The 11027-nt window shown below is 45.2% G+C and overlaps 4 protein-coding genes across 4 annotated transcripts; 2 read left to right on the top strand and 2 right to left on the bottom strand.

Annotated features, from left to right (window-relative positions):
- Nucleotides 1–3426: 3426 nt before the first annotated feature.
- On the top strand, nt 3427–3903 carry PHALS_07236 (CAP domain; the record flags this gene model as incomplete). Its single annotated transcript, XM_024720665.1, has 1 exon — nt 3427–3903. One exon carries the CDS (start codon nt 3427–3429, stop codon nt 3901–3903), a length of 477 nt encoding a protein of 158 aa, XP_024585842.1.
- Nucleotides 3904–4352: 449 nt separating this feature from the next.
- On the bottom strand, nt 4353–5370 carry PHALS_07237 (26s proteasome non-atpase regulatory subunit 7; the record flags this gene model as incomplete). The annotated part of the gene is made up of 2 exons (XM_024720666.1): nt 4353–4511; nt 4585–5370. 2 exons carry the CDS (start codon nt 5368–5370, stop codon nt 4353–4355), a joined length of 945 nt encoding a protein of 314 aa, XP_024585843.1.
- An 84-nt stretch (nt 5371–5454) lies between these two features.
- Nucleotides 5455–6624, top strand: PHALS_07238 (ApaG domain; the record flags this gene model as incomplete). Its single annotated transcript, XM_024720669.1, has 7 exons — nt 5455–5760; nt 5817–5848; nt 5915–5964; nt 6023–6136; nt 6207–6403; nt 6483–6508; nt 6591–6624. 7 exons carry the CDS (start codon nt 5455–5457, stop codon nt 6622–6624), a joined length of 759 nt encoding a protein of 252 aa, XP_024585844.1.
- Nucleotides 6625–6808: 184 nt separating this feature from the next.
- Nucleotides 6809–8809, bottom strand: PHALS_07239 (nad-dependent malic; the record flags this gene model as incomplete). The annotated part of the gene is made up of 4 exons (XM_024720670.1): nt 6809–7133; nt 7200–8187; nt 8254–8430; nt 8506–8809. 4 exons carry the CDS (start codon nt 8807–8809, stop codon nt 6809–6811), a joined length of 1794 nt encoding a protein of 597 aa, XP_024585845.1.
- Nucleotides 8810–11027: the final 2218 nt, after the last annotated feature.

Here is an 11027-nt window from a genome sequence, read left to right on the forward strand (position 1 = left end):
CCACGCAGCGCTTTCAGCGGAATATCACTCACTCCCTATAGCAATTAGTAAATACCATCAACCAAGTCGAGTGCGTTGTACTTTGTACAGACAATCATATTGTTATAGAGTACATCCTTCCTTGGATCGGCGTCTGTGCAAGAGTGATGGTAGTATTAATATTTCTATGAGCGCGAACGATGCTCTAGTTTCCAATCGGCTTCCGGAAACAGAACGGGGTGTCGAATGGGAAGACTTGCTCTCACACACTATTCCTGACTCGTGCTTTGGACATTAAATGACGTCAATGACGTCACACTGCTCCTTGGGCGTGGGCGATTGGCGTGTTACACAGTACTTGGTTCCCGGAACCAGGTCAATCTAATGAAACACACCTCTGTCCGGATGTAGGACAGACGGCGGGTCTTTGAAGATGACGTCTTAATATTTCTTTACAGAGAATAATGCGGATCCGAAGGAGCCTTCAGGATCGACGATCCACTTCGTGTGTTCAGCACCCTCCTGGTGTACTCCAGGACAGCTTCATCGAATAAGCGACGACGAGTAAATCTCATCGTTGGTCGTATTATGACCACCTCAGCTAAATTACAAGCCTTCAAGGCACCGCCAAACTCTCCAATGGACATCTCGTCCAGCTCAAGAAGAGCATCCAACGCGGGAATAGCCTTGAGAGTGGCGTCGCCGTCTTCCTCTCTCGTCATACCGTTAACAAGGGTATATAGCTGTGCGCTATCGTCTACGGCAGACACATACTGGGTCAGGGTCGACGCTCTGCGTCTTGTGGACAACATAGGGCATTGCCGTCTCCTCTCTAGGGAGGATTTACGTCTCATCGAAACCGGTGGGAACACACACTCAGCGTCGTCCAGTGTCAGCCACTCTTCCTACTCTACCGGAGCGCTGTTGTTATAAGCAACATATGACGAAGAGGTGCATTTTCCGCAGTCTTCGTCTAGCGGATAACGTGCCCCTCCGCGCGCATCTCTTGGACCATGCCCAAGATGCTCCGGCCCTCGTCCTCCTATGCCACTTTAGGCATGCAGCAACTGCTTCGCGCGTGGATAGTGCTAAAGGATTACGTGCCACTCCATGCGCATCACTAGGGCCTCGCTCTCGATGCCTTGGATTTCGTCCGACCATGTCATTCTTGGATTGCAGCTGCTTTGGTAATTGATCAGTGATCAGTGTTTACGTGCCACTCCACGTTTAGCCCGCGAGCCATGCCCAGGACTCTTGTCAAATACACCTTCGGTGCTCGACAACTCGGATACTCCGACATCCAGCACATTGACCGTCCCGGTTCAGTGTCCGCAGCAATAGCGCCTCTGTTCCCTAGCTCAGGTGACAATCCAGCTCATTTTAGCAGGGTTGCACGTACTTTGGTAACAGGGGTGTGTGTCACACGAGATGGGCATGATGTGACTGCACCCAAATAAGAATACGTTACGTGGCTAGGTAGCCAGTAGTTATGCATGTATTTAGATTTTACTATATATATATTTGGAAAAATCTGTGCAATTTAAGTTGGGCGGCTTTGCCGCAGATAAAAATAAATAAGTCAGTTTTGGATTTAAACGGAAGAGTTAATTAGCCTTGGGTTAAGGCAGTAATTACTCTTGCAGTAAGCGGATTACGATCCGCTGATTTCGTACTTGTTCTAAGTACAGAACGAAAGGTCGGTAACCTAAGTTACGTTCTCTCAAAGCTCAATGCTACGGCAGCTCCGCTGCAGCACTGATGACGAGATGGATTCACTTCGAGCTTCGCGGCAGGATGACGTGGCATTTTCTTCCATAAAAATAGTCACAAAGTGCGCGATTCAAAAATAGGGAAGTGGAGCGTGGAGCCCCGTTCTTCATCGATGGACAACTCTGCCTCATGTCTCTATTTGAGGATACAGGTATCAAGATCGGGTTTGAAGAATCACAAAGAACACTTTGCCTTTCCGACGAATTTTCTCAAAAGACGTCGATCACGGGGACTGCAACTTTCTTAGGGGGTCGCTTATTCATAGGCCAAACCGCGTGCTCAAATAAAGGCGCTGGGCCACCAAAAGTAGCCTATTAGTTGACGACATACTAGGGAGAAGACAACCGATGTGGATGAGGCTTACAAGATTAGGCACTGACGTCGTGGAAATAAACTTCAAGCGCAATGAGTTCTCGTTAAGCACTCACTTTTGCGCAATGTCCATATAGTCACGAGGCATGTGAACCCCAGCGCGTTTTAGGTAGGTTGCAACTGTGTTGGCGCGTTTTAGGTAGGTTGCAACTGTGTTAGCGCGGTTTGATAGTTTACGCGCATATTACAAAGCTGAGATTACCAAAGTACCCTCTTGAATTATGTCATGCTATACATATAGTTTTTATACTGTGTATAAAAAAGCTGGTATATCTAGTAAACAGTCCTCCGTACAATTGAGGTGTTCTTTCCTGAAGCCATGACAGTATAATGAAAGTATCTTCGTAGCAAATATATGCCATAATCGCTGCATTACGTCGGATGTAGTAATCTTGCCAAAAATTGAACTAGATTTTTAGCTAGAAAGAAGCTCCTTAAGAATCTTCGCGTCTCTATTGTTGAACAAGTTCTTGAGATGCCGCTTGCGTACTCGGCAAAATCCAGCACATCATGAGACTGTAGACACGTCATCGTTCATAAAGAAAAACCGACAGCGTTGTCTTTGTCCCTGTCGATGCATAGTCATTACATATAGAATAGTTTCCACATCATCACTTTATGTTTACAAAATTGTTCAGCTGCGCCGATTGCTGGCACAAACATTTGATTTTCTTAGGAAGCCAAATATCAAGGTAAATATTTCAATCTGGCTCTCATGTACCTGCTGGTATGATGATATTCTGATCGGACTAAAACAGCAGTTTTATTTCTTAACCTCACTATTTAACAAGTGTTGTTCAATTTTCCATATCTTATTGACATGTGTCTCATGTTAAATGTCGTAATCTATCAATATCAATTGGAACATAACGTAAGAGGATCAGGTTGTTTATTGTAACATCGGCTCGTTCTTGTCCGCTAAATGGCAATCCTAACACTGCTATGCTAGGGCACATGTTGAAGAACCGTCGAATGTCGAATCAAAGTGATCTTCTTACTTTCCCACATTGTGCAGGATTTACAAAAGAGGACGCACATCGTAGGATTATTGCTCGGAAAATCTGCGTATAAGTAGACGATTTGTATTGAAATACTCGTTTTTATTTTTCGCTCCCCCATCTGAATTTTGATCTATGTAAACATGAGATATGAACTGTAGCATGGACACATTCCAGAAGAGCTCACCCCATCTGCTGGCTCTGATCTGTGAATTGCGTTTCTCGGCTTGGAGACCTTTGTTTCTCTCATTTATTCCTCAATTTTCTGTGCCCTTCAAACACTCCAACTTTCAATCCAAGCTAAGCAATGAAGTCCGTTTTTGTGCTCGCTCTTGCGGCCCTCTTCAGCTCAAGCGACGCTGACACCACCTCTGATTTGCAGACGAATGTACTAAAAGCTATCAACGATAAGCGCAGCGAGAAGGGTCTGGCGAATCTATGCGTCAACACCAAGTTAGTGGCTTCTGCCCAGGCCCACGCGGATGATATGGCTGCTCATAACCTTGTCAGCGCTCGAGGCTCGGACGGGCTCGATCAAGTAGATCGACTTAAGGCGCAACATTTTAACTATACTGCCGCCGCCACGCTGGTTGGGGCAGGTTACAACACGTGGGACGGCATGGTGGAGGTCTGGATCGCAAATCCAGGCCAATACATCTTTGGCAGTTATTCTTACATGGGTGTCGGGCACACGGAAAACGATGCACAGCAGTATAAAAATTACTGGACACTTGACCTTGCAGCCGGTGTTGGCGAGTCCTGCACTCAGAATCCTCCGCACTAGGATTGACAAGCATCATTGCGAGTACCTTTACATCCAGAAATTAACATTACAAAATACACAATACTTCTTTGACCACATTCTTTATGTCATGTTGTATATAAAAGTATGCTCAACTCATCCATCCATACATTTCTCGATGGCATACAGCGTAAGTTGATCATTACGCAGGTCGTCGACGTCAGATGTCTGAAGTGGAAATGTAGAATATATATTGTATTAATATTTAGTCTAACTGTGTTGCTGCCCTCCAATTTACTCTTAAATTTGTTGCTGATGAAGCTTATTTATTCAAATTACGTTTGAGCAAATTAAATTGCGTCATTTATTAAAGCAGTAGGTAAGGATAAGCGAGACCTACTGGCAACGATAGAGTTGTTTGACGGCTGTGTAGGTTGTTTAACGTCAGTTTATTTAAGGTGGGACTTGTTAGTAGAAATTGTACACCAATTCTACGGAGCTTTTTCGGTCGTCTTATCCTTTGTAGCTTCTTTTTTCTCCTCCTTTTTATCCGTAAACGCTATCTCTTCTGACTCTTTGTATTTGATCTTGTTGTTCACAAGGTTGTGCAGAGCGATCGTGCAACGAATAAGCGACGACAAATAAATCACCTGTTAAATTAAAATGACCGTTTGACATTAGCAAAATGACTAATCTTTTCATCATTCCGTAGAAGTTACTTACAAAATGCATGTCGTTCGTCTTCATAAACATGGAGCGCACAAGTTGTTCGACATTAAGGTTGGGCAGCAGGTTAAAAATGGTCTGCATGTTGTAAATGATTTGATAATTCGGTGGCAGACGACCTGCAACAACGTTCTCAAGATATGTCTTCATTTCTTCTAGTCGCTCTTTAAGCCCATTGAGCGCCGTCATCTTATGTTTGACCTGTCCAGCTAGCGAACTTACCGATGGATCATTAATGTCACGCAACAGATGCTCGACACCCACCTCCTCGGCTTCGTAGGCACCAACAGTAGATTTTATATGCTTGAAAACGCGCTTGATGGCCTTACCATCTTCTTCCACTTCTTCAATCGATCCATAAGCAGTAGTGGGAAGCCCTTCCACATTAGGACGAACGTCACAAATGACTAGCACAGGGTTCGGACAGTAGCGACGAAACAAGTCGTCAATGTCCAAATCGGCCTTGCGAATCTTAGGACCCGAACTGTAAAAGCCCACAATGCGTTCCTTGGCATTGATCTTTTTGAACATTTGATACATACTCTCCAAAAAGTCATGGTCTAAATACCAAATGCCTGGGTTACGCAAGTCTTCATCAAATGGTACGGCGAACGAGTTGGTGATGTCGCACTTGCCGTGAAAGGTCGAGCCCAATAAAACGCCGACTACACGCTTGCTTGTATCGCGAGCCACACGATTATAGTGATCTACGATGCTTAATAGCACTAGTGGGTGCGTCACTACCTCTTCAGGGAGCCCTCGCGTCGTTGAAATCTCGGTCATGACTTTATATAAGTTATTTGTATGAAATCTTCCCCCAAAAATGTGTTCCTTTTGATGGTGTATTGCACTTAAATCCGCATTGTAATGGCAGCTACAGTGCGCGCTATATACCGTTGTCTGCTACGCGATGCCCATAAGCTGCAGCGAACTCCGCACTTTAATATCCGACGAGACTTACGACTAGAACAATGGGGATCTGGTAGCTTCGTAGAGCCTTTATCTAGCCAGGAACTCCAGATGCAGATCACAAGTGATCCCATTGTGCTCACTTCTCTCAAAGAGTTTCGAAAGCTGCGGGATAATGCGATTCGCCTGAGATCACCTGAAGCTGATATAGTCAATAGTATACGATTAAGCTTTCGACAAAATGCAAAGCTCAATGACCGAAAGGTAATTGATCGAATGCTGTGGGTGTGATCGAGTTGATGGACTGATATGATGAGTAGATTGTCAATGCGTTGCTGGACGAAGCAATCGAGTACGTGATAGGGTGTATACTCTTTGGGCTGCGCTAAATTATACAACGAATTGTTCTTTACGTCAGAATTGTAAGTGAGCTGTCTGACCAGCTTTGGTTGGCTCGATGCTCGAGTGGTACGAAAAAGACGCTGGTGGATTATCATGTGTGCTGATCTGCCTCTTATATATGCAGTCACTGTAACCGATGGCGTTCGTATTGAAGCGACGAGTAAATACGTACAAAATTATAGCAATACGGCCTCAAATGTCTATCGATTTACCTATCGGATTACCATTACCAACATCAGTGAGATCTTAAAGTTCTTGGGCGGTTTAAGCTTACCAAGACTCAAGTCTTTTTTGTATCGCTCACTTAGACAAGAATACTGCTGTCCAGATTCTAGGTCGCCAATACACGTTTGAGAGTGAAAAGGGTATGCGAATCGCCTTGCCGCGAAATTCGGCAGGTATTGTGGGTGCCACGCCGTTGTTAGAGCCAGGCCAGACGTTTGAGTATGCAAGTGGAGTAGACATTGATGCCCCTGGCGGCTCTGTTACTGGGTGTCTACATGCTGTGCGTAAGACGAAGAGCTCGGAGGACGGCGTCAACGGAGAGCTCTTCGATGCTCTCGTGTCAAAATTTGCTTTGCTAGCCCCACACACGGACAGGAAATGTTGAGTTAGTCATCAAACGTTTACGCGACCTGCTTTAGCAGTATACGAACGGACGCAACTAATCTGCGATGGTGTTGTTGCTCCAGAGATCTTTCTGCTGACATTGCCTACGCATTTTAATATTAATTTTTGTGGCGATTACTGTTATCAATCAGGCCTTTGGATCATCAGATGAATGTGTGTGATATATCCACTCCAACCTTCACATATGCATCCATTTGTGGAGTTTAGCGGGTGCTTCAATTAAAACTTACATCTATGTGCTCTACCAAAAGGTATGCGCTTTCCAGTAATGGCTAAGGTCTCACTCAACGAGAGCGTGGTACGTCGGGTAGTACATTTTTGAAGCAACAAAGTGTTCCAGAGTCCCACCACGGCGAATAATTGGTGTGATACTAGCGACGTCTTCCTCGATAGCAGTCTGGCAGACAGCTGTAGCCACCTTAAGCGATACTTCACGAATATTTTCCACGGACGGGAATACTTGACCGTTCGTAATTTCCTCTGGAGTCATGCACTGCGACAGCGCTTTTGCAGCCGAATAGAGCATACCGTCTGTTACACGGGTCGCTTGAATCACCGAGCACGCAAGACCCACACCTGGAAAGATAAACATGTTGTTGCATTGACTGATATTGTAATGCGTGCCATTGTACATCACAGGTTCAAAAGGGCTGCCACTGGCAAACACGCACTTGCCTTTGGTCCACTCGTAAGCTTGCTCGGCTGTGCACTCAGCAACAGACGTGGGATTTGACAGTGGGAAAACGATTGGCTGTTTTGTGTGCTTTGCCATTTCCTCCACAGCCTCTTGGGTGAAGGCACCAGCGGCAGCGCTCAGCCCCATCAGCATCGTGGGTTTTACCCGTTTAATCACATCGACAAGGTTTGTCTTGTCAGCAAGATCGCTGCGAGAAAAATATTGCTGGCCTGAATTTAGCGACTCTCGAGACTCACCGAGCAATCCATACTGATCGAGAATATAAAAGCGCTCACGAGCCTCCTCAGTTGTCATTCCTTCACGCAGCATACCCTGCAACAACGTAGTGGCTACACCCAAGCCTGCACTACCAGCACCAAGAATGACAATGCGCTGTTCCTTTAGTGGAATCCCCACACGCTCACAAGCGCTTAGAGCGCCAGCCAGTACCGTAGCACCCGTGCCTTGAATGTCATCGTTAAAGCAGAGCTGTTTCAGACGGTAAGCATTTAGCACGTCCGCAGCGTGTTCGCTCGAAAAATCTTCAAACTGCACAAGGACCTTGGGCCACCGATGGCGCACAGCACGCATGAATTCATCGACCATCGACCAAAAGGCTTCCCCTATTAGACGAGGCTGCTGCACACCAAGGTAGTATGGATCCTCAAGAAGTTGCTTGTTGTTTGTACCCGTATCGAGCATTACTGGAAGAACCTTTCGTGGATCAATTCCACCGGCAGCCGTATAAAGCGCCAACTTACCGATGGGGATACCCATACCGTTTGCACCAAGGTCTCCAAGGCCAAGGATACGGCTCCCATCAGTAACCACAATCACTTCTACGTCATCGCACGGCCAATTGTGCACCATAGCACCAAATTGGCTACGGTCGCGCGTACTAAAAAACATACCGCGAGGTCGACGAAAGAGATGGCCAAACTTTTGGCATACGAGACCAACCGTCGGAGTATATACAATGGGGGCTGAGGGCACATATCACACGTAAGTGTCGATTAGAAGCTCTGTCTCAAAGCAAGGGTTTAACGCACCCATTTCTTTCATGTGCATGATCAAAAGACGAAAGAACAGCGTTTCGTTTCTATCGTGCAGATCCGTAAGAAAACGACTTTTACTAAGTGGGTCCTTCTCTTGGGAAAACGTTTCGTACAGCTTAGCAAGCTGTGCCTCCACTTTCAGACGACGCGGAGGCACTAAACCGCGCAGACCTAATATGACCAGCGATACAGAATGATATGGATAAGTTAATCACTTCGAGTCGAGTTGCTGCATGAAGGCCATACCAAGACGGTCGCGCTCAACATGTGGGAATCCCGTTCCTTTATTGTAAAGTGGATCATGGATAATGTTAAGCCCTCGAAGTCCCGTCTTGATGGGCGGATTATACTTTTTAAGTGTGTTTAGATATGTGTCCAGGGTGTCGCGCTCGAAACCCGAGGGCTCACCGACACTTAGGGCCTCCTCATCTTCTTCGTGATCCTCAGTGATGATTGGCCCTGACACAAAGCGAATGAGTACCGTTGGCTGAAAAGCAGTGCTTGCACGCTGCAATATGCGTGTCTGAGATAGTACGTGGTGCCTCAGCATCGTAATGCGCTGTCAGTCAAATGGACCTACGACAGCGCTACAATGTTACGCGTATGGTAACAAATTTATAGACAAAATTCATATATTTCTTAATATATTTGCGGAAATATCATTGTAAGATTCCGAAACTCTTTAGATCAACATCTATAATATGGCAAGCGTGTTGCCATCATGGATGAATCTTCTATTTATATGCCTGCTGGACAATTACAGCAGGCATATAAATAGAAGATTCATAAAGAATTTACTTGCATTGTTCTTATTTTGACCATCGTGCTTAATGCTGGCACCTGCACAGGCAGCAAATTTCATAGAGGTAAGACTTAGGAGAAAAACCATCGTGAACTTCTCCACGGCACAAAACTCGCTTACTTTTCGTCGCCCTTCATTTCCGCAGTGAACGAAATGGAACATTTATCAGCTCGTCGAGTCATAAGATTTGATCGACGCTTTTCCTATTGCAGTATAATGTTTGCGACAGTAGCAATATCGATCTGTCTTATGATGGAATGTCGACTCTGAGGAGGCTGTACCCGTTTCTCCCACCACCTGCAAGTGTGTGGCAGCATGGACGCCATACTGCCGCATAAACAAACACAGGCAGGTTGTGCTTTTTAAGATTCACGAGAATTCGATGGGATTGCCATGGAGACTGCGCAAAAAAGCGATCGTTGTACAGCTTAGCTTAAAATGATGGTGACGTGCCTGATCCACCTATTCGGCTTGAAATTGCAAGGCGTAAGGAATGTTTGATTCTCAGCAATTCGCCGTAAATCGTTAGTTGCAATAAAATCCTTTAAAATCAATAAATAACTTGCCAGGATCGAAATTATTCGTCGGCAGTGCCTTTGGCCAAACTGCACATAATAAGCCGTTATTCAACCATAGAGCTACATGTTGTTGTCGGCGGTGTGGGAGCCCATTGATGTGCTCTCATATTTTTGAATATTTATTCAGAGGGCTATTGCCCTGCTGATTGAGATGCATATAATTGAAATCGTTCGATGTAGATAAATAAGGTATACATACGGTTTCCCCGTTACATTCTCCCCCATCAAGATTGTAAACACCAACAGGTCCTTGTAGTTTTAACACGATTCACAAATTCGAGCCTTTAGGCTAAACTCAGATCCGAGGTTATACTCTATTTTCCATAATCCCATGTAAGATCTTCCACCAAAACAGTCACAGCGGATTTGAAAGCTCAACTTTCTAGTCTTACTGATACAATGGGTACAAAAACGTAACTTGAGGTCATCCAACGATTACTAGCGCAACAATACCTTGCATACCAATTTCTGCGGCCTCACAATACTGTTTAACCCACATACGGCAGTCCATATTTTCATCGAAACGCAGATTATACCAGCTCCACCTTTCGTTGTTTCCATTGCACCCGACCGAGGTCAGCAATTGATGACGACAATGGGTCGCCATCAAGACAGCTCAAGTGAAGGATTACTTGAATACCCTCTGTCGTATGGAATCATTCAGCAGGTGCTTATCTGCTCACATTGCGTTTGCTAAGCATGGTAACATGGGTATGGTATGTGCTGACGATATGGTTGGCTGTTACATTGGCGGTCCTGGGATAGCCGCTGTGCCCGGCTCTGCGTAACCGGTAAAGGAATCGCTTGCCACAGCTTTCTTTGAGCGAAGCACATGGGCATTTGAGCGATTACGAAATTCTACTATACATATGAGCCCGTTTGTAGCGCTTCCAAAACGTTTGCGCTAAGGCTAGCCTGCCTGACCCGAATATGCATGAAGTCCTTCATATGTAGTGCTGCATTCTGTGCAGTGAGAAATTGCATCCCTACACACATCGTGAGGAGTGTGACAGGAGGACTGCTCCATTGTCACTCGTGCGGACATCATGCAGATCAAGGTGATATAGCTTTTGGGTATGTGGACGATTTAGCGCTTGAAAAGTTGCAGACAATCACGGTAGTAGATATAAAACCATCTATTATAAGAATTTGGTAAGGTCGACTAACTTGTGATAATCGTTTTCTTCAGAAGACCAAAAATTATCTTTACTTCTTGATAAATGAGACCAATATTAGTGACGAGACGATAGCAAATAATTTATAAGAAATTCATAAATTAAGCTCCATTCAGTGAAGCTATGGTTCTCCATGAGCTTCAATGAGTTTGATAAAAAAAGTGCGCGCTTGCACTGACGCGTGGAGAAGCTCGCACAATAGAAAAAGACATA

This window comes from Plasmopara halstedii (genome assembly GCF_900000015.1).
Source record: "Plasmopara halstedii genome assembly, contig: Scaffold_3073, whole genome shotgun sequence".
NCBI lineage: Eukaryota > Oomycota > Peronosporomycetes > Peronosporales > Peronosporaceae > Plasmopara > Plasmopara halstedii.